The sequence below is a fragment of the Squalius cephalus genome, assembly GCF_949319135.1.
Source record: "Squalius cephalus genome assembly, chromosome: 9".
Taxonomy (NCBI): domain Eukaryota; kingdom Metazoa; phylum Chordata; class Actinopteri; order Cypriniformes; family Leuciscidae; genus Squalius; species Squalius cephalus.
Genome location: NC_137130.1, coordinates 19,513,494 through 19,541,476, shown reverse-complemented (window position 1 = coordinate 19,541,476; position 27,983 = coordinate 19,513,494). Strand labels below are relative to the sequence as shown.

At 37.3% G+C, this 27,983-nt stretch overlaps 1 protein-coding gene across 2 annotated transcripts; it reads left to right on the top strand.

The window, feature by feature from the left end:
* mlphb (melanophilin b) lies at window positions 1–27,977 on the top strand. 2 transcript variants are annotated; one of them, XM_079881512.1, is made up of 15 exons: window positions 1–103; window positions 1,536–1,675; window positions 16,815–17,036; window positions 17,960–18,099; window positions 19,406–19,447; window positions 20,543–20,607; window positions 22,456–22,548; window positions 23,179–23,338; window positions 23,674–23,885; window positions 24,098–24,196; window positions 24,854–25,072; window positions 25,225–25,371; window positions 25,484–25,555; window positions 26,437–26,476; window positions 27,493–27,977. In XM_079881512.1, the coding sequence occupies exons 1-15, from the start codon at window positions 83–85 to the stop codon at window positions 27,537–27,539; spliced, it is 1,719 nt and encodes a 572-aa protein (XP_079737638.1). In that variant the 5' UTR covers window positions 1–82; the 3' UTR covers window positions 27,540–27,977. The 2 variants fall into 2 exon arrangements, with proteins under 2 accessions (XP_079737638.1, XP_079737639.1); XM_079881513.1 differs by lacking the exon at window positions 26,437–26,476 and having other exon boundaries at window positions 34–103; window positions 27,493–27,635.
* The last annotated feature ends 6 nt before the right edge of the window (window positions 27,978–27,983 follow it).

Here is a 27,983-nt window from a genome sequence, read left to right as displayed (position 1 = left end):
ATAGTTAATTGGACATGTGATAAACACAGCAGTTTGATTTTCTGCCTGAAACTGTTCAGCTCCAATCCAACTGGACTACTACATGCTGCTGAATCAAGTTCAGGTAATTTATTTTTATATATACATAGTTGTTATCAGGCTATATAAAGACAAAATCTGTATAAAGGTCCTGTGTACACTTTATAAGTGTAAAATGGTGATTTTGCAACATTCCTCTGTATCAGGTAGTCTTCTTCTGTTATATATGAAGAAAATACCATGCCTAGAGGGCTGCAGCATTATTTCTTAGCTTAACAATAAACCAGTTTTCCGTTGTATAAAGACCTTAAGGGCCAGCGGATATAAGAGCTTAAGCGCAGATGTTCAGTGGAATGGCAGATACAGTGTGAACCCATTCCAATAAATAAAATACTATAATTTTAGTTTGTACAATGTTACAAAATGATTCTACATCACCTCAATTTTTTTTTTAATTATTTTAATCATTTCCCTAAAAATTATGTAGGCTAATGCAATGGACTGGATAATAATATATTTTTCCACAATATGTGTGTTTGAAACTGTGCTTTTTATGCAAAATGTCAACAACCCCAACCCTTTCCTTTAGCAGAATGGCAAATCAGGTGGAAAGTCATGAACTATTCAGGAAAGGCAGAGAACTTGAAAACAGTATAACTTGTAGAGCACTGCTGATTAGTTGCCCATTTTGCAGTTGAGAAGGAATTAATGCTTCTTTGAATAAACATTGTTTAACCGAGCATTTTCAACTCATCATTGTAAAGGGAAGATGTTAACATCTTTCCGATAATTATGTCATTGGATTTAAAAATCATTTTCAGCTGCTTGTGAACAGCACATTCGAGTGTTTAAAGGAAGGACAAATTAAATGACTGATTCTAATAGGCTGATTTGTTTATGCCATTAAACAAATTGATGTTTTTTTCTTTTAGGAGAACTAAAAACATCCCTTTATCTGCAAATAGACAATGTCTGACACTTTTTTACCCACAATCTGCACATTAGAACAAAAAAAAAGAAAGAAAAAAAAAAATTCTAAGGTTCGGAGATAGGGCGTAAAATGTTTATTTAAAAAAAAATAAAAAAAACTGTCTGATAATATTTTTTTTTAAAACGATATTAAAAACGATATTACATTTTTAAAGTTTTCAACAATTTAAGACATTTTTACATTTTAAGTTTTGAAGTAGAAATTATTTTAGGCAGTAGATTCAGCCCAAGTATCAATGGATGACAGTCTAATGACAGAATGAAAAATGCAACATAACCATTTCGTTAACAAATAAGCTCACTCCCAAATATTGTTGTATAATAAAACTTTGAAGCGGCAATTCCTTCTTAAGCAAATTATCTTAAAATAAACTTTTCAACCTGTGAGAAGTAAATTACTTGTTTAAACTGGGTGCTAGCATGCAATTAATGAGGCCGAATATTTGTTCTGTCTCTGAAAACTACTCTACAAGTTTGGTAACAAAGTGGCACTGTGGTTTGGTTCACTGGCTTCCTGATTCTACCAGATGAGATTCAAGATGATGCCCAGCAGCAGTAATGGGAAGAGTTTGGATCTCTCCAGGCTGACAGATGACGAAGCCAAGCATGTTTGGCAGGTTATCCAGAGAGACTTCAGCCTGCGACAGAAAGAAGAGGACAGACTAGGGTGAGACACCCATAATCACATTTATATGGCATTAACATCCAGTACAACCAACTGTAAATCATTTTTTACTATATGCATGCTGTACTGTATCTTGGACATTAAGAAACAGAATCATTGATCTCATCTTCAGATATTCATTGATGGTTTTGTCTGACTATCCCATCATTGGACCCATATGAATGACTACTTACTCATATTGTGGATCTGGTAAACCTTAAGTCGTGTGCTGGTTTTTGCTTACTAAAGGTCTTCTGCAGTCTGTTCATCTGTGATTTATAATTTAACTGAATCTGTGGAATGTCTGTCATTAATTTATTTCTGCTTGAAAATATTTATCTCAGGAACAGTTCCACAGCACTTAGCCTTATGTGAACCCATTTAAAATAAATCTGAAATCATTTACAGCGGATAACTTATTATGAAGAGAATATCTTTAAGTACTGTAGGTTACTTTACCGTTGATACTTTATGAAAGAACCTTCAAACCACCAAAAACATGTCTATTGGTGCAATGCTCAAGTATGATTATGTTTGTGTAATGTCAACAACAGAGAAGGATATGAGTACACTTCATCTATTCTGGAAGATCAACTGGCTTTAACCTCTCTATAGTGGGAAAAGTGATTCACTAAAAACATTCACTAAAGTTCAGTTAATTGGCCTTTTTTAATCTCTTTTAAGGAGTGGCTTAATGACTCAGCTAGCCAAGAAAATGTCTTGTGAATGCAGTAAGTCGTGGTTATATAACGTACATCCTATCTTGTGAGCCTTCTGTCTGGACCATAACCATCCAATGTTTTAATCCTTTTATAATAAGGTCACGGATGTGATCCACAGTCACACTTACAGACATGTGGTACTACTTGTTCACGCCACTTGCATGTCTGTCAAGTACAAAATGTATTACATTTATAGGCAATGTTGAAGAAAAAAGCATGTAAAAAGCCATTCCTGTGACAGGCATGATATTCATTCCTATGCTGTCTTTAATTTGTTGTGATGATTACTTTATGTTGTTTGTTAAAAAAACAGCAGCATTTTTAAGCTTTAGACTCCTCAGACACTTCATCAACAGGCTGAGCCCATGTATGTCCAAATTCCAGTCATTTTAAAAGAGGTAATAGGATTTGTCTCAGAATTTTGAATAACATCACATGACTGACATGTGGAAGGCAAAGGCTAGCTCAAAATAGTCCCGTGGAGACTTTGTTGTAATGTGGTGATGATAAAAACCTTGGAAATAGGATGTGGTGCTATGTTAAAATGCAATGTTACATTCACTTATGCATTGCAAACTTCGATTTCATTGAATGTTTAAGAAAAAAAACAAGTGCTAATCTAAATTGTTTAAGGCAATTAGAACTTTCATAATAATTATGTTGTCTGTTACTATGTTTCTGTTTCATGTTCAAGCACTATGGCTTAATTAGATCTAATTCACATATTCAAAACCAAGAACATGGTTATAAAATAAGGGGAAATGTGGGGTGAAATATGCATGGGGAAAAATATTATTGAAAAATTAAAAATAGTTCAAATTTTAAAAATAGTTCTTCTCTAATCCTCTCTAGTTTCATGTGTCTTTTATGAATTGATTATGCTGTAATGTAAGATATTTGACTTACATGTGGTGCTTTTAACTTTTGCCAAATAAAAGTTGAAAGAGCCACAGGCACATAACCATTCAACATGTGGAGGAAAGCTCTTAGCTGGTTTCTTCTTAAGAAGAGCAGCTTTAGCAGAAATTACTTAAATATCCAATTTTTAATGCTACACAGCTGTGATACAGAGAGGTCATTGTGCAGAAGGCCATCACTTTGGCCATAAAGCTTGAAACCTGGCTCATTAAGAATGGAGGTTTTCAAAAGAAGACTAGAGACCATTGGATAGAATGTGGAGTCATTTCCTCTCTCTCTCTCTCTCTCTCTCTCTCTCTCTCTCTCTCTCTCTCTCTCTCTCTCTCTCCACTGACTTGTGCTGATGATCTAAGCAATCTGGGCCTAGTTGTTCAAAATAAATTCGATCGGATTGATTTCATCTATCGGATTGAATCAAATCTTGAAAATGGGCTGTTTAAAAGGAAAAAAAAAAAAAGGTTTTTGAAATCGGATTTATAGTCTTGGTTTCTGAATAAAACTTTCAATATGTGTTGTTCTAAACATTTTAGTAAGATTGGGATACCTTTGACAAAAAAAAACAACAAACAAAAAAAAAAGGATTATCCTGAAGGTAGATTCAGAGTGGATTTTAGGAACAAAATGTAATAAAACATTAAAATTGGTCAAATATAATAACATTTGTATCATGTATATAGTCTGTGCACTTTTATATTTTGCACTTGATTTGTTATAAAGTGATAAAGTCGATAGACATTACTGCCCTACAAAGGCAAAAGACCTTAAGTCGCAAGAGTGTGGAACTGAGAAAAATGACTTTAAAGATTTTTAGTTGTCCCGCCAAATTAATTATAGGTAGGACACTGGAAATCTGGCAAATAGATGTTTTAGTAATGAAAATTATATACATAAAAAAATCTTGTGCTCAAACTTGACTTTTGACCACTATTTTAAAGTTAATGTACTCTGCCTTTGTATTGTCAGCAAAAAGTGAGAAGTCATGCCAAGGCAAAAGGCAGTAACTTCCACATTATCAGTATTTGGTTGCTGATCACCATTAACAAAATCATTATAGTAACACCTGTATAAAATCTAGTGATCATGGCATTTATTTTGTATGATTTACAATTATTTATAGCCATCTACTTATTGCTATCCTGTGCTTTGTCTGCATTCTGATGGCATTATTAATACATTTGACATGACAAAATACCTCCATATATATATTAGTCCAGCTTATTCCGCCGCGTTTAGGGCGGGGCTGAAGGCGCCGGCGAAGTTTTGGCACTGTGCCCGCTAGATGCATGAGTGTTTGTCCAGTAGGCTACCCGAACTGAGTGAGGCGGTGCTTTGATTCATGATTGTATTCATCTGATACGGCAATGTGTAACGTTTTTCTGTCAACTCTGCATAATCCTTTGCGATCGATATCGCACGTTTGTCGATGGAGCGATTTTCAGACCATAAATGTTCTGGCTGCGTTTGTTTAGGACAAAGCTCTGAGGACATCAGAAGTTACAGGGACTGATGGCAGCTGTACAAAGTACACAGGCTACACCGTAATTTTTTAATGGACAGTAAAACAAAGGCAGAACACCGTACAATCTGGTAGGTAGCATTATTTGATAGAACACCGGCACAGTAACTTCATATTGACGCGCGGCTAAACAAAGGCAGAGCACTGTAACTCAATATGAGCGTTCCAAAACAAAGCCAAAGAGCGGTAACTGGTGTTACGGTGTTCTGCTTTTGTTTCTCATGGGCTTTTGGAAGTTACTGATAAGACAACTCATTATTTTCTCGAAAAAACAACGGAATTGATTCAAGATACTTATCCACATGATAAAGGAGGTCTTGAATGTGCCAAAAATATAAAGAACTCATTTTCGACCAAAAACGAAGTTACGCTCTTTTGCCTTTGCACGACAGATTAGGTGACCTTTTATTCTTTCAGTGCAGTAAAGTATCAAACAAAAAAATAATTATTTAACTGTAATTTATTATTACTAGCCTCCAAGCACCACAAGCTACACCCCAAAACAGAACATCAGAGCGCCGGATTTTGTGGCCTGCTGCCAACAAAGAGTCAGTGTGGCGACAGTTTGATGAAGATGTTGATGCAGCCCTTGAAGCAACAGCCAAGGGTGGTGTGGACCAGAAGCTCTGACCCATGAGCACGTTCATAATCAGCATCGTTTCAGTAAGGTTTGGCGGCAAAGAACAACGCGCCACCAAGATGTCTACTGCGGCATCAATTCCGAACTGACGAGAGGTCAAAATGACCCAATACAGACAAGAGCTGAGGACACTCATGAGCCAGTACCGAAAGGCAAGCGAGGAGGAGAAGGTAGCCCTGGCAGAACTTAGGGGTGTGATAAGGGAGAGGCTAATCACCCTTCGGCGTGCTGAGTGGTACAGGAAGAGGGGCAAGGAGAGGGCCCGTAGGCGCAGTGCCTTCATTGCAGATCCATTCGGTTTTACAAGGAAGCTGCTGGGAGAGAAACGCAGTGATCAACTCTCATGTCCTGAGGAGGATATCAACCGCTATATCTGCAACACCTACAGCGATGGAAGAGGGAGCAAGCCCTTGGTCACTGTGCAGCCCTTATATGCCCACCTGAACCTAGCACCCTCTTTAACATCGACGAACCCAGCCTTAAGGAAGTCAAAGATGTCGTCAAATCTGCCAGAACATCAGCACCGGGCCCAAGTGGAGTCCCATACAAGGTCTTCAAATACTGCCCCAGGTTTCTGGAACGTCTTCGGAAGATTCTAAGAACCATCTGGAGAAGAGGGAGAGTACCTCAGCAGTGGAGATACGCAGAAGGCGTGTGGATTCCCAAGAAGGAGAATGCAAGTAACATCGAGCAGTTTAGGACAACCTCCCTCCTTAGTGTTGAGTGCAAAACCTTCTTCAAGATTGTTTCCAATCGTCTAATGGGATTTCTCCTTAAGAACACCTACATAGACACCTCGGTGCAGAAGGGAGGAGTCCCAGGGGTCCCAGGGTGTATTGAACACACAGGGGTGGTGACACAGCTGATCAGGGAGGCACAAGAGGGCAAAGGGGACTTGGCAGTGCTGTGGCTGGACCTTGCCAATGCTTATGGATCGATACCACATAGATTGGTGGAATTGGCCCTGAGCAGATACCACGTCCCAGAGAAGATTCAAAATCTCATCCTTGACTATTATAACAACTTTGGTCTCAGGGTGTCCTCTGGGACTTCAGTATCGGAGTGGCATCGTCTGGAGAAGGATATCATTAAAGGCTGCACAATCTCTGTGTCTTTGTTTGCACTGGCCATGAACATGCTTGTGAAGTCTGCGGAAGTGGAATGCAGAGGTCCACTGTCCAGATCTGGCACCCGACAACCACCGATTAGTGCATTCATGGACGATCTCACGGTTACCACAACCACAGTGCCCGGATGCAGGTGGCTTCTTCAAGGCCTCGAACAGCTCATCACTTGGGCAAGAATGAGCTTCAAGCCCATGAAATCCAGGTCCTTGGTCTTGAGGAAAGGAAAAGTAGCTGATCAGTTCCGCTTCATGCTGGGAGACACCAGAATTCCATCAGTGTCAGAAAAGCCAGTGAAGAGCCTGGGCAAGCTCAACCTGAAGGACACCACTGCACGGCAGGGTACCAGCAATGACCTCGACACATGGCACTCAGCAGTGGACAAGTCAGAACTTCCTGGTAGGTTTAAGGCCTGGATCTACCAACATGGCATCCCCCCTCGTCTCCTCTGGCCACTGCTAATCTACGAAGTCCCAATTACCACCGCGGAGGGCTTTGGGCGGAAGGTCAGACGATTTCTGCGCAGGTGGCTGGGCCTGCCAAGGAGCCTAAGCAGCATTGCTTTCTTTGGCCATAACATCAAGCTACAGCTTCCCTTTAGTAGTCTGGCAGAGGAGTTCAAGGTCACCCGAGCCAGAGAAGTCCTGCTCTACCGAGACTCAGTTGACACCAAGGTCTCCTCAGCAGGGGTAGAGGTCAGAACAGGAAGGAAGTGGCTCGCCCAGGAACGGGCGGAGGCAAGGCTGCGGCATAGCACCCTGGTGGGCACGGTGGCTACTGGGCAGGCCGGGCTTGGTAGCAATCCCAAGCCGTGCTACAGCAAAGCCAGAGGAAAGGAGAAGCGGAAGCTTATCCAGGAGAAGGTACGAGCCGAGGTGGAGGAAGCTCACTTCAGCAGAGTGGTGGGCATGTCCAAGCAGGGGGCCTGGGCCAGGTGGGAGCATACAGCTGGCCGTAAGATCACCTGGGCAGAAATTTGGAAGGCGGAACCACACCATTTTAAGTTCCTGATCCAGTCAGTGTATGACGTCCTCCCTAGCCCTGCCAACCTGTTCACCTGGGGCCTGGTGGACTCACCTGCTTGCCAACTCTGCCAGAAAAGGGGATCATTAGAGCATATCCTCAGCTGATGCTCAAAGGCCTTGGGAGATGGGCGTTATCGTTGGCGATAGACTGATTAGACTGGCACCTCCTGGTGGACCTAGTAGTCGGGGAGCCAAAGTCTCAAAAATGGGTTGAACCTGACATGGTCTGTTATACTTTTTATTTGTGTTTTTTCTGTTAACTTTGACTCTAAGAACCAATAATTGGAGGGTCTGCTCTGCCGGAAATATCGTGAAAAAAAATTGTGGCCATTTTAGTGTATGCACCCTTTATTTTTTATCAGAAAAATGTGAAAAATGATTTTTTCCCTCAAATCCTCAGTGGGTTTGGTAGGCTGTCAATAAATGCACTCCAGATACAAAGAACACATTTGCTGACAACATCCACTGAAAAAATAACTCTTAAAACACATTTCTACATGATTTTGCATCAATTTAATGCAAAAAATTAGGCGTTTTCTCACTTTTTTCCAATATTTTTATCTTTACTTCATTGGCAATCAACTATTCCCCCAAGTTATGACATCAGTCAATATGTCATTCTTTTCACCAAACAGTATACTCACTCCACAGAAAAAATCATAAAAATCCAACCAAAATCAATGGATCTGTGATGATTTCACTAATAGTTGATCAGCAGGCTCAGAACCTCAATAGAATTGTAGGCTACTCTCAAAATTCCGAAAGACATGTAGTCCATGAGCCAGGGGGGTTGATCGGTATCATCGGGGGAAAAAATGCTATCATTGTTATTTGGCAAGGTATACACCCCTAGTATTAGAAAAATCACTATAGCAGTGCAGGGGTGGTAGCGAAATCACTTTTTTCAGCTCATGAAGTTACTAACCCCCTAAGATAAATTCCGTTTTTGAAATCTGGTGTATACTGTATCTGGTTTAGGCTCATGCTAGGGATATTGTCAATATTCTATAATATGGTGCTTGGTATCGCTGGAAAGGGGACCTTTTAGGCTTTCATTTAAGCCCAGTACTGAATCTGTCTGACAAACACAGAGGTCACATGACTTCTTTAAACCAGAAATAACACACATTTTTTCACAATTTCCGCCTAAACTAAAAATCCGCCTAAAATCGCTGTGCCATGAAAGAACACCACGGACACAAAAGTCAACAACTTCAATACTCAAGGCACTCTGATGACTCAGAAAATGTATAATATACCCATACTATTTATTTGTGAGAGCCTTAAATTAGACTTGTGCAGCCAGCACAAGTCTTCAAAATAGAATAGAGCCAATAGAATGGACAAATAGAATACCCTAGTCCAGTGCCAAATGTTGTAATAAAAACACTTGTAATTGGTGTAACAAAATGTTTCTATCATGTATTTTGTTATTCACCCACTTTCAGTTAGAATGTCAGAATGTAGCTCATGCACTGAATGTTGATGGATTTTGACAAGGTTTTGTCAGTTTTGTGAAAAGATTGTTGGAATCAATCGCTGTAAAAATCTGTTATTGTCTATCCATTCTAAAAGTGCATCTATCCATTATAAAAGTCCATCTATCCATCATAAAAGTGCATCTATCCATTATAAAAGTGCATCTCTCCATCATAAAAGTCCATCTATCCATTATAAAAATGAATCTCTCCATCATAAAAGTCCATCTATCCATTCTAAAAGTCCATCTCTCCATTATAAAAGTGCATCTATCCATCATAAAAGTGCATTTATCCATTATAAAAGTGCATCTATCCATCATAAAAGAGCATTTATCCATTATAAAAGTGCAGATATCCATCATAAAAGTGCATCTGTCCATTATAAAAGTCCATCTATCCATTATAAAAGTCCATCTATCCATTATAAAAGAGCATCTGTCCATTATAAAAGTCCATCTCTCCATCATAAAAGTCCGTCTCTCCATCATAAAAGTCCATCTATCCATTCTAAAAGTCCATCTATCCATTATAAAAGTGCATCTATCCATCATAAAAGTGCATCTATCCATTATAAAAGTGCATCTGTCCATCATAAAAGTCCATCTCTCCATCATAAAAGTCCATCTCTCCATCATAAAAGTCCATCTCTCCATCATAAAAGTCCATCTATCCATTCTAAAAGTCCATCTCTCCATTATAAAAGTGCATCTATCCATCATAAAAGTGCATTTATCCATTATAAAAGTGCATATATCCATCATAAAAGTGCATCTGTCCATTATAAAAGTCCATCTCTCCATCATAAAAGTCCATCTCTCCATCATAAAAGTCCATCTATCCATTATAAAAGTGCATCTCTCCATCATAAAAGTCCATCTATCCATTCTAAAAGTCCATCTCTCCATTATAAAAGTGCATCTATCCATCATAAAAGTGCATTTATCCATTATAAAAGTCCATCTATCCATTATAAAAGTGCATCTCTCCATCATAAAAGTCCATCTATCCATTCTAAAAGTGCATCTATCCATCATAAAAGTGCATCTATCCATCATAAAAGTGCATCTGTCCATTATAAAAGTGCATCTCTTCATCATAAAAGTGCATCTCTTCATCATAAAAGTGCATCTCTTCATCATAAAAGTGCATGTCTTCATGTTCATTTTATGAAGTATACTTAAGTAATTTTCAAGTATATTTTTAAGTATACTTTATGTAGTAAGTATACTAATATCAATGTGTACTTGTAGTAAAATTGTGTACTATTTCAATACTGCTTGGGACTAAATTGGCTCACTTTTCGTATTTTTAGTATTTGTAAGAGTAGTAAACTAAGTACACAACTAGGTTTCTCATTTGTAATGCATCTGTACTACAAGTGAACTTATAAGTATACTAGTAGTTTACTGTTTTAATACAAGTAGTACATTTTTTAGTTTATGAAAGTACACACTGATGTGTACTCTCAGTAAACTACTAGTTTCGTAGTTTATACTGCAAGTGTACTTGTAAGTTTTCTTTAAGTAAACATAACATTATACTTTGCACTTAACATGTAACATTATTATTTTTGCACTTGAAAAATACCTTTAACTGTACTTTAAATTTAAAAACATGTTATTAGCTTCATGCATCCTTTTTTAATCTTAACACTTGAATGTCAGTAAGTTTCATAAAGAAAGGCAACATTTTAAACAAAAAAGTAGAATTAGAGTAAATTGATTTACACGACCAGTGGACTAGCCTACAAAAGAGTTAACACAACTACAAGACAAGTATACAGTACTTTGAATTCTTAATTCTTAATTCTTTTAAGCAGGGTTCACCAATCTCGGTCCTGGAGGGCCGCTGTTCTGCAGAGTTTAGGACAGCGGCCCTCCAGGACCGAGATTGGTGAACCCTGCTTTTAAGTATATCTGGATCAAAAGATTGAGTTCAAGTACAGGCCAAATATACCTGGGCCCGTATTCATAAAGAATCTTAATGCAAAGAGTAGCTCCTAGTGACAAAATTCTAAGAAAATTCTTAGACATGTGGCCGTTTACTCTTAAAATTAAAGAAAAAAATCCCAGTAAAGAAAAAAGTAATTCAGAAAGCATCTTAACCCTTAAAAGAGGTCTTAAGGTCAAAATTGTTAGGAGCACGGACGAGGACTTTTAAGAGGCTGAAGAGTTTCTTCAGCAGAGGAGAACATGGCAGAAAGAAGGAGAAGAAATCTGTTGCAGACAATGGATGACAGTGAGTTAATAAGACACTAAAGATTAGATCGTGCATGGATCATGTTTGTGACTGATCTTAGAGACGTGCTAACATCTCCGACAGCGCAGAAATGCAATAGCGCCAGAAATGAAAGTAATCACTACATTACGATATTTGGCAACTGGGAAAATGCAACAATGCAGCAGTGTGTAATGTACACAGTCGCATGTAATTTCAAAGTGAAGGCTTAGACAAATCACAATTTTTTTCCTTCTTGGACTACCAGCCAATCACAGTCTTCAAAAGATTGTGTCATACATAGCAACGGGGTCAGCCCCGCCTCCTCACTAAGATGAAAGTTTTTGTCTTTTCCTTGCTCAGAGTTGTTCTCAGATTGGCCCCGAATCGCTCTTAAGCTAAGACTCCTACGTAATAGTTTTTAAAGGAAAACTCCGGTCAATTTTAACATTGAGCTTATTTTTTTGTAAATTTGGAGTGCTGTTAATACAGAGAACAACGACAAAAATCGCTGTTGCCTACACCATTTTATCCACTTTTTAAAATGTGCACCCTGTTGACTTCAATGGGGCAATATTTAAACCTGCTTTTAGCCTCTTAACATCCTTGATGTGTCATTACAAGTGCACAGCCAATGTGAGTGATTCCTTCAGAGTGAACGCGGGTCAATCTGACTGCAGTAGATGTGAAAGATATGGATAAAAATGATAATAATTCAGCCAGCGCTCACATGGCTGTGCACTTGTAATGACACATCAAGGATGTTAAGAGGCTAAAAGCAGGTTTAAATATTGCCCCATTGAAGTCAACAGGGTGCATATTTTAAAAAGAGGATAACATGGTGTAGGCAACACCAATTTTTGTCGTTGTTCTCTGTATTGACAGCACTCCAAATGTACAAAAAAATTAGCTCAATGTTAAAATTGACCGGAGTTCTCCTTTAAGCAAAATTAAGAGTTTTCTGAGAGGATTCTTAGAATCTTTATGAATACGGGCCCTGGACTTTTCTCTCAGTATACATCAAGTACACTGAAGTGTAATTTTAAGTATATTTCTGAGAAGTACATAAAATGTAGACTGAAAGTATACTTTCTTATTTTAAGTTTAAAAGAAGTATACTAAGTGTGAAAAACACCAAGCTTACATTAGCTACTGCTACTATTCCCCACCAATTCACAAGCACAAGAGAAAAAGTATTTTGTACTTACATTGAATACCCCTGGAACTCAATGGAAGTTGATTGAAGATGGTATAGTTATAGTGTTGTTATAACCAGTCAACTGAACCAACAATCTTTTCACAAAACTGACAAAACCTTGTCAAAATCCATCAACATTCAGTGCATGAGCTACATTCTGACATTCTAACTGAAAGTGGGTGAATATCAAAATACATGATAGAAACATTTTGTTACACCAATTACAAGTGTTTTTATTACAACATTTGGCCCTGGACTAGGGTATTCTATTTGTCCATTCTATTGGCTCTATTCTATTTTGAAGACTTGTGCTGGCTGCACAAGTCTAATTTAAGGCTCTCACAAATAAATAGTATGGGTATATTATACATTTTCTGAGTCATCAGAGTGCCTTGAGTATTGAAGTTGTTGACTTTTGTGTCCGTGGTGTTCTTTCATGGCACAGCGATTTTAGGCGGATTTTTAGTTTAGGCGGAAATTGTGAAAAAATGTGTGTTATTTCTGGTTTAAAGAAGTCATGTGACCTCTGTGTTTGTCAGACAGATTCAGTACTGGGCTTAAATGAAAGCCTAAAAGGTCCCCTTTCCAGCGATACCAAGCACCATATTATAGAATATTGACAATATCCCTAGCATGAGCCTAAACCAGATATACACCAGATTTCAAAAACGGAATTTATCTTAGGGGGTTAGTAACTTCATGAGCTGAAAAAAGTGATTTCGCTACCACCCCTGCACTGCTATAGTGATTTTTCTAATACTAGGGGTGTATACCTTGCCAAATAACAATGATAGCATTTTTTCCCCCGATGATACCGATCAACCCCCCTGGCTCATGGACTACATGTCTTTCGGAATTTTGAGAGTAGCCTACAATTCTATTGAGGTTCTGAGCCTGCTGATCAACTATTAGTGAAATCATCACAGATCCATTGATTTTGGTTGGATTTTTATGATTTTTTTCTGTGGAGTGAGTATACTGTTTGGTGAAAAGAATGACACATTGACTGATGTCATAACTTGGGGGAATAGTTGATTGCCAATGAAGTAAAGATGAAAATATTGGAAAAAAGTGAGAAAACGCCTAATTTTTTGCATTAAATTGATGCAAAATCATGTAGAAATGTGTTTTAAGAGTTTTTTTTTTCAGTGGATGTTGTCAGCAAATGTGTTCTTTGTATCTGGAGTGCATTTATTGACAGCCTACCAAACCCACTAAGGATTTGAGGGAAAAAATCATTTTTCACATTTTTCTGATAAAAAATAAAGGGTGCATACACTAAAATGGCCACAATTTTTTTTCGCGATATTTCCGGCAGAGCAGACCCTCCAATTATTGGTTCTTAGGGTCAAAGTTAACAGAAAAAACACAAATAAAAAGTATAACAGACCATGTCAGGTTCAACCCATTTTATTGAGCTTTTGAGACTTTGGCTCCCCGACTATAGGGAGACAATTGAGTTTCCCAGACACCATTGCAGTTACATCACTCTGACCGAACATGGTCTTGATGTCCGCAGCAAGCAAGCAGGTGGTGTTACTTGAACTAACTGTCCCCTGGGAAGATCGAATGGAGGAATCCCAGGAAGGGAAGAGGGCCAAGTACGCTGATCTGGTACCGGAGTGTCGGAGGAACGGGTGGAAGGCCTGCTGTGAGCCTGCTGAAGTGGGCTACAGTGGCTTCGCAGGCCAGTCTCTACACCGGGTCCTGGGACTCTTAGGGATTTGTATTCAAGTACTTACTGTGTATTAGTTTACAAAGACAATCATCAGAGATGAACCAGTAAAGAAGTTTCTAACAACTGCATCCCTTATTATTGCATGTATATTTGTTTGTTTGTATTTACTTGTTATGGGTCAGATGAGGGTCTGACTGTTACGCCTAATAAATTGAAAATGGAAGGGGATTTGGGTGAGCCATTACATGTTGCTTTGAAAAACCAGAACAAAAGTTAAATGGCTTACCTAAACTAAAATGTACTAAAATTGACCTAGACCAGTAACACTTTATTTTACAGTGTCCTTGTTACATATGTTACATATACTTACCATAGTAATAACAGTCAATTATGCATAATTACATGCAAGTAACCCCTTAACCAAATCCTAATCCTACCCTAACCTTTAGTAAGTACATGTAGTTGCTTAATATTACTCAGTACTTAAAGGGATACTTCACCTCTGGAAAGATGAATGTGTATTTAAAATGGGTCATTTATGTAGAAGAAATGTGAAATTATTTTTGAATTTGGAGCTTTCTAGACTGCGAAAAGCCAGAAAATGCATTTTTGGCTTATGTGGATGAAAGACAACAACTCCCAGAATGCACTTGCTTCGCTGCCCTAGGAGGCCACTTCCAAGCCACGTCTACCGGTAAGAGAGCGCAGTTAAACAACAAGGCTAGGCTACTAGTGAGTCTCGGTGACGAGTCTGCCCGGGATTTCGAGATCGCCCAAAATGTCCGGGATTCGGCTTTTGCATTCTACAGTCGCCATTCATTATGTTTACTGTGGCGAGCAGGACGAGACTGAGGGCCGTGGGAGAACGATGAAAGGCTGGTGGCATGATTACTGATGAGCGACACCTGTGAAACACACCGGTCTCGTATCTCTCACGGAGGAGCGGGAATTTTCTTAGCAATGTTAAAACGCACATCAACCGATCACTTGTTTAGCGTTCATGTAAACACTACATTCAGATCGGAATGAATTCAGTTAGATTGAAACAAAAGGTGTGCATGTAAACAATGAATGGCGACTGCAGAAAGCAAGAGCCGAATCCCGGACATTTTGGACGATCTCGACGGCCGGACATGTCCGGTAAAAAGAGGATGGTAACCCCTACTAGTCAGCTTTCTCCTACTACTCAGCTTTCACCACAGAACAAGAGCCTGCTAGCTTAGCTTCCAAAAAAAGATGGCTGACACTATGTGTACATTCTGTGAGTGAGATCCCACCCTCTATGGGCGGATTGAAAACATGCGGGACAGCCCCTACTACTGGCTGTAGTCTTTAGCCTCTGGCCAAAAAATCCTCAATTTTTTTCCAGACAAAAAATACATAAATCTCTCATCTCAGGGGGATATGAGGGTGGAAAGCACGGTAATCGAAAATACTACAGGTTTTCTACTAATACAAAGCGTAATGCTAAATCCTGAAGTATCCCTTTAAATATATAATTACACTGTAACAATGACACCTTAAAATAAAGTGTAACCCCTACTGATTTCCAGATATATTATTCTAAAATGACACTTTTTAAGAATTGGGCCTTTATCAGCTGAAACCCCACTTTGCCCATTTACAAACAAAAAATCTGTATTTGATTCCACGCAAAATGTTCCATGTGATGCTGAATTTGTTAAATATTTATGGCACTGATTGAATATTTTTAGACAACTGTAGCCTAATGAATATTTAACAAAAAAAAGTTCTGTTATGACTTTCAATTACTGATTATAACATGGATTTTGGATACTTACGATGTTTTCATTTTTCCCCTCTGATCTGAACTGATTCAGAGACTGATTGGTTGATTGACTGACTGATTGATTTATCGATCGACCGATCCCATGTGGTGTGATGCCATCAAACGGTGCCGCTAACACATTCACACACAGCAGGATTTTGAATCGCCGACAGGTCCATATTTAGCATGCCAAATATCTCACAAGCGTCGGCGATTCTCTCAGATCGCGTCTTTGATAATTCACACTAACGTTACGTGATTGTCACTCACGAGCACTGATTTGCCTATGATTTCGTGCTTTTGTCGGCAATCTCACAAAAAAATGTCGGCCGAGCGAAAATCGGGCCTAAAATCGTTCAGTGTGAACGGCATAATAAATAGATATGCTTTGGCTATTACAAACGATAATGAACGAAACTAAGAAAGAAAAACTGAAAAATGTAGCCTATTTTTAAATAACCAGCAGGACACCTAGCTGTTATTAACACCAGCTATTTCGTTCCGAAAATGTTTAATTATAATAATTTTTTTATTATTATTATTTTTTTTTTTTTTTGCTGTGAACTTTTAGAATTAGTACATCATTGGTCGTGCATGCGCTGCAATGGAGGAAGAGATCTGCTGTCCAGCGCTGACTGAATGCGTATGCGTCGCGATGATTCTGTATATCAGTGATTCTAGCAGTTTTGTCAAACGATATTTCATATTTAAAATACGTAATTTTACTAAGTCGATTGCAGTTCCGTTACGATTTGGACAAGAGACCACAACTTAGTTTTACACACCACAATGAAAATAATCAGCATGTAAGCCAGTGAATCTCTCTGTATGCAGGGAACTCAAGACCAAAATACTGAAAGAGGATACAAAGAGAGAGCTGCTGGAAGATCAGCCTAAACTCAGTGATTCCCTCTGCATCCGCTGTCTGCAGCCCTTCAAATTCCTTGTCAACAGCAAGCGCCAGTGTCTGGACTGCAAACTATTTGTCTGCAAGTCCTGCAGCCGTTTTAACAAAAAGGACCGCGGTTGGGTGTGTGATCCATGCCATATGTCCAGGTGAGCACCTGACAGACAGACACGCCTGTGATTTCTGATTTGTATCCTTATATAAAGAAGCAACACACAGGACATAAAACAATAATACAATTAAAAAAAACATTGTGTAAATTGTCACGTGACAATGCAGTGGCACAATTTATGTAAGAATGGGTTTTTAAAATATTCTGCTTATGTTTCATGAATAAGGCCCACGTTTTATACTGTTTTTTGAATATATTGTTTGAATGCTTTAACTGATGACTCATCTTCACCAGTTCTGCTTGCACTTAACTAAACCACAACCATAAAAAAAAGTTCACTTCCTGTAAATAAACTTCATTAAAAAAAAAAAAAAAAAAACTTTTATGCATTTTCACTTATGCTGTATATGTACTACTCTAGCAAACTCTATTGAAACAAATGTGGATTTGTGAATATTGTTGGCAGTGTTGGTGGGTTAACAACATTCTTTAGTTTTACATTAACACTATTAGTTCACAATAAAGCATGACCTCTCATGTCTTATTGCTTAAGTAAATTATGTTGTATGGAGAAGAAACAGAAGACCAAGTAGAAATTACATCACAATACTGGTGGTAGATCCAGCCTATGAAATTACAATATTTTTTAATGATCATCACACTCTCATGGCAGTAGCCTAACTATTTTATATTATGGTGAATTGGTCGAATTTTGGTGAATATGATCTCATTTGTTTTTTTTTCATACAATCCTCTTATACCCCACCGACGGTTAGGTTTAGTGGTTGACCTTTATGCTTATGTTTGTTTTCTAAAAAAATCATAAGTTTCAATACAAATTACGTCATACAAATTCATATGAAATCACCACCTCTTAAAATAGTTATGTTTTCTCATGAAATCAGGTTGGATTGACTGAATCAATTTTGTTTTTCTTGTTTTTTATATTTGTTTCTACAGAATCCTTAAGATTGGAACTCTGGAATGGTTCCATGAGAATGTACGCTCTCGCTTCAAGCGTTTTGGCAGTGCAAAGGTCATGAATTCACTTTTCAAGAGGCTGAACAGCGACCGGGCCTGCTCTCAAACTGACCTGAGAGGTAGCCTGTTTAAGGTCATTCCATGAGACTCGAAACCTTCCCATTATACTGTATACTACTGACCCTAAAAGTGGAATCATGCGCATCAAGCAATCTTGATCATCACATATGAACTTAATTCTTTAGTTTAATGAACAAGAATTTGCTCATTTTTATGTACTTGTATACGCTAGGGTCTGGGGATCCGATTTTGTTTCACAGAGCTTGGACTATCCTGAGCTGAGATATTGAGGTTTCCATAAACATCCGTAAAACCCAAAATTTGTTCTGGTCCATGACACAAAGATGGTCCCATGTGGTTAAACCAAGTAAAAAGAAAAAAAAGGTGGTTTTCCAATACCAATACATAGTAGAGGTAATCACTCCCAAAAAAGTCAAATTAAATGAAAAATGGTCAAGCAACCTCCATTAGACCACTTAAGATGGATTGACCCGCAACTTTATCCTCTCATTGTAAATTGCATCTTGTAGGACCTGTTCCAAGCACTCAGGTTAGCATGCTGCATTCTATTTATTTCTACAGATTGAATTCTAATAGAAAAACTATCCGTTTAGAAAGTCAGTTAGTTATTACAAAATGAGATTTGATTCTTACTGTGTCATCTGTTAATGGAAAACAATTTTTGAAGCAATGTCTGACAGATGACTTACAGCGGAACACTGAAGGCAGAGCTTAGAGGAGAGAGGCCCTCATAACTTTGAGGGATTTAGTGAGGGATCCAGGGGGAGAGAGAGAGAGAGAGAGAGAGAGAGAGAGAGAGAGAGAGAGAGAGAGAGAGAGAATTGGCTGGGCCGAATCATCCATGTGATTTACTTTACACAGTCACATGTCTTCTTTTTCTCAGTGCCTGGACTCGAGTGTCTCTCTTTTATCCAATTTTCTATCTGTCCTGAATACAGAGCTCAGCGAGAAAACATTGCTGTTTGGGTGAAATGAGATTAACAATGTTCCAAACAAATATGTTACAAAAAGATGTTCTAATTATATAATATTTAAGGGTGGGTCACACTGGTGAATAAATGCCAACAAACACCAACACAATACTTGCTGTTTGAATTGAAATGTTGGGAAATGTAGGCTAAATGTTGTGTTCATACTACTCCAAAAAAACAACAACGTGGTTAAAACACCGATCCAGCAAAAGCCCAACAGCCATTGATATTTGGTGTTTGGTAACTAGTGTAGTGTGGCAGTGTGAACTAGCGTAAGTTGAAGCCACTATTTAATTCCTGTTTTGCTTTCTGTAACCAATCACAGCTCATTTTCTTTCTCTTGTCTCTATAACCCCCCACCCCCATCACATAGAGCCTCGAGACGATGACACGCACAGCATGCCTGAAGTTCACAGTGAGTTTAAAAAAAAGTCCTCTTTCTTTGTGATATAAACATTAAGTTGAACACTGATGTCATGCAAGAATCTAAAGTAATCAGTGAATGTCTTTCATCTGTCCAAACAATACAGCAGCCATCTGCTCTCACATTATCTTTGATTTAATAAGGCAGGGAACATGGAGAGAAAAAAAAGTTTGGAAGAAAAACACCTTACATAGCCATGAAAAGAACTGAGCTATAAAAGAGGAAACCGTTTAAGAAAGAAAATTAATTATGTCATAATTTTTTTTTTGACAAATCACAACGAAAGTGTTTTAAACCTACACAAAATGAAAAACATAAGTTTGAATATTAGTTAAATTGTGTTTTAACATTAAGACTTGTTAAAGGAGAACTCCGGTCAATTTTAACATTGAGCTAATTTTTTTGTAAATTTGGAGTGCTGTCAGTACAGAGAACAACGACAAAAATCGGTGTTGCCTACAACGTGTTATCCTCTTTTTAAAATTTGCATGCTGTTGACTTCAATGGGGCAAGTTTTAAACCTGCTTTTAGCCTCTTAACATCCTTGATGTGTCATTACAAGTGCCCAGCCATGTTGAGACATCCTGTTTTCAGTCGAAGTCCAAAGTAGTCGATTGTCGAGTTCACGCGCATAGGTTTAGTACCTATGATCACGCGCGTGAACTCGACAATCGACTACTGTGGACTTCGACCGAAAACAGGATGTAAATACAGGTATGTGCGCTGGCTGAATAAACATCATTTTTATTCATATCTTTCACATCTACTGCAGTCAGATTCACCGTGTTCACTCTGAAGGAATCACTCACAATGGCTGGGCACTTGTAATGACACATCAAGGATGTTAAGAGGCTAAAAGCAGGTTTAAAACTTGCCCCACTGAAGTCAACAGGGTGCAAATTTTAAAAAGAGGATAAACACGGTGTAGGCAACACCGATTTTTGTCATTGTTCTCTGTACTGACAGCACTCCAAATTTACAAAAAAATGAGCTCAATGTTAAAATTGACCGGAGTTCTCCTTTAATTACTAGTGTTTCTTGTCTGATATCAAATGATTCATATTTATTACTCTTGCATCCACACAGCTGGCTCTCTGTTTAACCAGGAAGATGAGCAATCTGAGAGGGCTGACAGACGCCACTTCAGCCTGGTACTGTACCATCTAAACATCAGAAACTGATGTTACTAGAGCACAGGGAAAACCAGTGGCAGGACCAGTGCGCATTATAGCGTGTTAGCAGTTCTGTCAGTTAAACAGTAGTGCAAGATCGCCCTCTGCTGCTCAAATCTTATTTTAGTTTTAACGGGTTAGTTTAATTTAGTATTTGAATATGGCCTGACTTTTCCCTTGTTCTCATTATATGATTTTGACTCTTCACATTGTCACCTGGAGGTGGTTTTGTAATTCTACAGACAGAAAGCCAGTTTGAAGGCCATGCTCAGTCCTTGTCTAAATCTGTCTATCTTACAGTTTTTCTCAGTCGCTTTGGTGCATTTCTCACATCACTATTTACATTTGCACAACAGTTAGTTCAACCTCCACAACATTTAGTCATTTGTGCACATCATAGTAGCAGTTTCTCATTCCTTCCAACAAATTGCAAATGCTTTTGGACATGCATCAATTGCTTTCATACAACTCTCTGCTGTTTTATAACATTATCATTTGCTTATGTCATGTCAGTCAAAATTAACTATACTTGTGAATGATGAATAGTCATTCCATATAAAACTAATAATCCTCATTTCATTGCTTGAGTCATTACATACAAAAATGTTGAACTACTTGTCAAAATCTGTCATTTAAAAAAACAACAACAACAAAAAAATCCTGAAAAAGTCTCCTAAATTGAACAATTTGCAATTGAGCAAGAGATGATATTCGCTGGGATGTAGATGAAATTATGTGACCAGACAGAGAGGAACGTCTGGATGTGCATGAATGATTACAGTCCTATGTATGTTGAATGTTCAGTTCCAATACAGTATATAGGCCTACTGCAATATTGTTTACAGTTGTGCACAGCTCTACCCAAAGGGGGTTTATGTTTGTTGTAAATAATGGTGTATTTTTTCTTTTGCACAATGCTGTGAACAAATTAGAATTGCAAAGAGCATATGCAGTAAAAATGTGAAACATACATATTCAGTGTCTTGTACTCAGTTACCTCATAAATACAGTAATGTGTAACTTTACTGTATTTTTCAAATGGCTGTGCAAATAGTATTTAGTGCTGTATTGAGCATTTTCAGGTAGTGTCACCAAGATCTGACTTTTATCATTGGAAAACATTTACAGAGTAAACTGTCATAATGAAAACATGACTAAGCCATTTGACTATCTTGTTCATAAACGATGGTGTCAGGACTTTTCATTTTGATGACACTGACACATTCATTGACATAAATACTTGCTTTTGAGGAATGAGCTATCCATTTTGAGCAAGTGACACGCTTTTGCAGGTTATCAACTAGGTTTTGCAGTTTGTACTAATTGTTTTGAGAACTGCATTAACTGTTGTGCAAATGTAAATAGTGTTATGAGAAATGCACCAAAGCGACTGAGAAAAACTGTAATCTCTTTGTTTAGTTTTATGGGCCTTTGAGAGTAGACAGGAAAGTAAAGAGAGAACAGAATTTGGGCATGAAGCAGGCCAGATCCGAACCTGCATGAGCACATTTACTATCCATTCTGCCAGACAGTGAAACCTTTTGTATAACCCTTCTGTACTAATCGTAGTACAGCTATTGCTTATAGAGATTCGGTAGATCTGCCTGTGTTTAAGATAGATAGATAGATAGATAGATAGATAGATAGATAGATAGAGAGACAGACAGACAGACAGACAGACAGACAGACAGATAGATAGATAGATAGATAGATAGATAGATAGATAGATAGATAGATAGATAGAGTAGATAGATATTGGAACTACACTGTTACTGTTTTTATGGTTGAGTTCAAACCAAAAACAAACCATTTTCTTTCTCTCTTAAGATGAGAAAAGGCAGACGGCTGCTTCCTGTTGATCCTCTTGAATTTAATATTGGCTTTGAGAACTCCACTTATTCCCAGCCTCCCATACTTCTGGTTCGTATGTTCTGTTCTTGCACATCTGATGTCAGAAATAAGCAAATATTGTGAACATATAGGCTAATATAGCAAACACTGAAATACTGAAGTGTGCAAAAAAACACTACCACACTCTGTTGCCACAAAAAGTACCTTAAATGGCAGTGCCAGCTGCTTTGAATTTGAAATTGTTTGGAAAAATACATTAGACAGGCAAATAAAGAATAAATGGTTAGCAGTGGTGTGAAAAACTTGTGATTTGTCCAACCAGTGTGCTAAACAAATGCTGTAAAGTGCACCTGCTGAGTATTTTCTGATTGTTAACAGTGATAAGACTGTGTGTTTAAATCTTGATTGTTTCTTCACTGAAGCAAATCATCACAAAATTAGTCAAGCCAAGGTTAAAATGACAGCATCTGGGTTTGTTTCCTTTTTATTTCAGTACAGACTCTTGTGAACTCTACTGAATTGTATACTAGACAGTATTTAGTTAAAATAGTAAATTTTATTTTATTTGGTAAAATATGTTAACATGATTTCAGGTCAGGTCAGTGCTATATGTGACCATATCTTTTTTTAATAATTCATTAAATAATTTAGTATTATTTAATCATTTATTATCATATATTTTTTTATTCATTTCTAAAGTATTCAGGTAGCCAAGAGAAAGTAACCCAGAGTAAGGACTCTGGAAATGAAGACAACTGGTCCACAACTTTTAAGCAGAATAGAACTCATGGCAGAGGTGATGAGATGAAGGACATATTGCAAATCAGCCAGAGAAGTCTGGACAAACCCTCTCATTTTGGTAAGATGCGCTGTCCGTTTCAATTTCCCTTACAGATTTCTGAGGATTTACATTTTTCCAAACTCTGTAGAGGTGAATGGGTTTCCCCTTCGGGCCATCCAATGTTTTTTTCCTACTGTCAGTGAGGTTTAGGCTACTTTGTGCTGGGAATATAAACCTAAGGCACTATAAACGCAATATTAAGGAATATAATGTTTGTTCAATTCAGGAATTGAACAAACAGGACAAAATTTTTGCCTGGACTGGTGGATAGACTCATAAATTCCTCTTTATTTAATTTCAGTATTTACATTGGAAAAAAAACAAACATGAGAAGAGTTTTGTTTGCTCTCTAGATGACTGCACACCATACCTAGAACAGAGGATGACAAAATCTCGTTCCCTCTCCAAGATGAGCCTCTCTTCAGCTGGCAGCGCTAACTATCACCTCCACCGTGAGCTTTCTTACAGCCTGGAAGACTCGGAGGATGATGATGAATCTGAGATGCATGTCATATACAGTCCTGCCCTACTTAGAGAGCCCTCACCACATGAAGTTCCTCCACAGGTAGTAAAAAAAAAAAATCATGACAAACATTTTGGTAATGATCACCTGTCAAACTGATGTGACATTTGTTGACATGTGACACTTTTACATCTTTGTTCAAATGCAAAGCTAAAGAGACTTAACATCCATTATACTATTATAACCTAATGTGACTTCACAGTTTTCTTTTAAATGCATAACATACAGTACATTTTGTATCTCTATGACACTAGATTTTTGAGCTCAACGAGCGTATGTCAGCAATCGAGACTCTTCTGAGCCGTTTGGAGCAGAAAATGACCTTACCGGTAATTGGGGGATCAGCAGAGCTGGTAAGTTTACAGTAAATTTGCGTACCCAACAGGTTATTATTTTAGGTTAATGAAGTGTCTTATGCTTGCCAAGACTGCATTTGTTTGATCAAAAATACAGTGAAAACAGTAATATTGTAATATTACAAATAACTGTTTTATATTTTATTGTAAAGGTACATTTTCAGCATCCATTACTCCAGTCTTCAGTGTTACATGATCCTTCAGAAATCATTTTAATATGCTGCTTTGGTGCTCAAGAAACATTTCTTATTATTATCAATGTTGAAAACAATTTTTGTAGAAACCGTGATAGATTTTTTTCAAGATTCTCTGATAAAAAAGAACATTCAATTCAATAATTTCAATTCAATCATTTATTTATAAGAATGTAAGTCTTTACTGTCATGTTTGATCATCCTTGCTGAATAAAAGCATAAATGTCTTTAAAAATTGACCCTAAACGTTTGAATGGTAGTGTGCATTTATACATTGCTATTTAAAAAAAACAAAAACATTTAGTAGCATCCTTTATTGGTTTCACCCACAAAAGGATAAGCGTGTCATCAACATTTCTGAATAAGTCCATGAAATATAACTTAGCATCTCTGAAACACTTGTATCAAAAGGACCCTCCTGACTTTAAATCCTCATGTAGTTCTTCTGCTCTCCCTTTAGGTTGAGCAGAAAGAGGAGGATCTGTCTCCAGCTGACTTAGAGGAGCTTGAGCTCAGAAAAAAGCTTGATGAACTTACTGAAAATATAAGTGACAAAGGCCTATCGTCTGATGAGGAGGATGCAACGAAATCTTCAGAGGACTCCCCAAAGAAAGGGGTCCTTTACCATACTTCAGCTATGAGAAATGTCAGGCATGAGTGGCCTCTTGAGATTGAGTGGGTAAGAGAATGAGAACTAGCAGCACTAATAGCCTGTTAAACATGGTGTGAATTTCTATTTATACTTCCTTACAAATGTTTTAGTTCAGCTTTGACTTGAACTCACTCTGCTGTTCTTAATAATTTTGATGTGTTTCTAATTCTATACTCTAGAAAGCAAAGCCGAATTTACATAAATCCTTTAAAAAGCAGAAGCGAGTGAATTCCTTTGAGTTTAGTAACACGACCAGCAGTGAACTGTCGCAACTGGAGGGTAAAGTTGCAATGGCAGCCGCCAGTGTCCAGAGCACTCAAAGCGGGGTACGCCACCCAGTCTAAACATCAAAATGTACTCTAAAATGCACTCCAATTCAAAAACTTCCCATATCTTGCCAAAGTTGTCTGTTAAAAGTCGCTTATTTCTTACTTCAAGGTTACAGACATTCAGAAAAGAATTGCTGCTTTGAGTGCTGCAGGGATGACAGTGGAGACGTCCCGTAGACGGGTATGTGGAGATCCAGCTGCTCACAGTCACATATTGCTGTTTAGATTTGCATGACCTTGGCAGTACAAAGCATGAAACTCTCACAGAAAAAAATAAAATTAATTATGTACAGAATAAATATATATCATAAATATATATATAATTATTATTATTTATTTATTTATATATTTTTTCAAACACAATAGAGCAATATATTATGGAAGCTTGTTTCCGCCACAAAATAAAACATTTTAAAAGATAATTGCGACTTTTTATCTCACAATTGCGAGTTTACATCTAGCAATTCTGACTCTATTTCTCAAAATTGCGAGATATAAAGTCAGAATTGCGTGAAATAAAGTCACAATTGCGTCTTTTTTCTCGCAATTGCGACTTTATATCATGCAATTCTGACTTTATAACACATAATTGCGAGTTTATATCTCACAATTCTGACATCTTTTCTCAGAATTGTGAGATATAAACTCACAATTGTGAGATATAAAGTCCAATTATAAGGAAAAAAAAGACGGATTTTGTTTTTTTTACCTCAGAATAGTTTATATCTTACAATTCTGACTTTATAACATGCAATTGCGACTTTATATCTCCCAATTGCGAATTTATTTCTCAGAATTGCGACTTTATATCCCGCAATTGTGACTTTATTTCTCAGAATTGCGACTTTATTTCTCACAATTCTGACATCATATCTCGCAATTCTGAGAAAAAAAGTCACAATTCTGACTTGATATATCACAATTGTGAGAAAAAAAGTCAGAATTGTGAGAATCGCTATTATTATTTATTTATTATTCAGTGGCGGAAACAAGCTTCCATAATATATAGCAACTTCAGAACGAGGCTAAATATAGTTTTCTGTTCTTCCCTTTTTCATTCAGGCTCCACAGCCATCAAGGATGTTGCATGAATTTCCAATTAGTAAGAGCAGTTTTATACTGCATTTTCGATAACATGTAATCTGTCATTTACTCAATCATCTTTGTATTGAATAAAATGCAAAGAGCTATGATTTATTTTCCTCTTCTTTTGCTACACTTGAAGGGATAGTGATTTTATAGGGATAAAAATGAAAATTGTCATCATTTACTCATTTACTCACCCTCAAGTTGTTCCAAAGCTGTATGAATGTCTTTCTTCTGCTGAACACAAAAGAAGATATTTTGAAGAATATGGGTAACCAAACAGTTGATGGATCCCATTGACTACTATAAGGGTTTTTTTTTTTTCTACTTTTTTTTTTTCTTCAGACTATGGAAGCAAGTGGGGCCCATCAACTGTTTGGTTATCTATATTCTTCAAAATATCTTCTTTTGTGTTCAGCAGAAGAAAGAAATTCATACAGGTTTGGAACAACTTGAGGGTGAGTAAATGATGACACAATCTTAATTTTTGAGTGAACTATCCCTTTAAATATGTTGCAATTACATAACAAAATATAAAACCAAATGGCATTTATTTTAAATATAGCACAGGCTTTTTAAGCAAAACATTTCACAAACTGATTTTGTCCAGTTTTAAATTATAAAACAATAGGCATATTGTTTAAAATGAAAACACATAAAGATGGCTACCACAGTTCCTAGATACAAATCCCAGTATTTGTGATATTAGTTTTATTTCTTGATTCCTCATAATATATTCTGAACCACACACAGTGATTTTAACGCATAAACTGATAGCAATCAGGTCTGCTGCTCAGTCTCTGGAACAAATGGACTACCCATCTCCTGTGGTCATGAAAGGGCCTATGAAAAATCTTGTTTGGTTATAATGGGAGCTGTAATGAAATTGATTCAATTCCTTTTTTAGAAAGTCACCAAAATCTCTTTACTACTGGTCAGTTTTTAATCAAAATCCACTCAGGGTTCATGTAAGAGACATCATGAGGAAACATGTCTTGTGTACTAATAATGTTCTTTTTGGTTTCTCTGAAGGAGGCAGCAATGGAGCAAGATCTTTACGGAAGATGCTCACTATGTGAAGCAACTTCAGCAAGTTAGCGTTCTCTACATATTTTTAGTGGGCCATGATAGAATAAACACACATTAACATATTTCATATGTTAATAAAGTCAGCTGCAAGGGCTTGTGTGCTGAACTCCTTGCTAAATAATATATAATTAATACCTGCTTCAATCTTTCATTAGATGAGTGTCAGATTATTCAGATACATGAGGCTCACTTTGTAGCATTTGCTGTTTCTTAGAATAGAAAATATAAATTATGCACATCATTTTTTTTTCTTTACTTAATAACTGCTGTCATATTGATAACTCAGTATTTATAATATAGTCATTATTTAATATCTTAATTCAGATTTATATGTAGTTTCCTTTGGTATATTTCCTGAAATATTGTATTTGATATATTTTTAATATTACAAATGTTTGTTTTTCTGCTCATTAAATATCTAAAACCATTTTCTT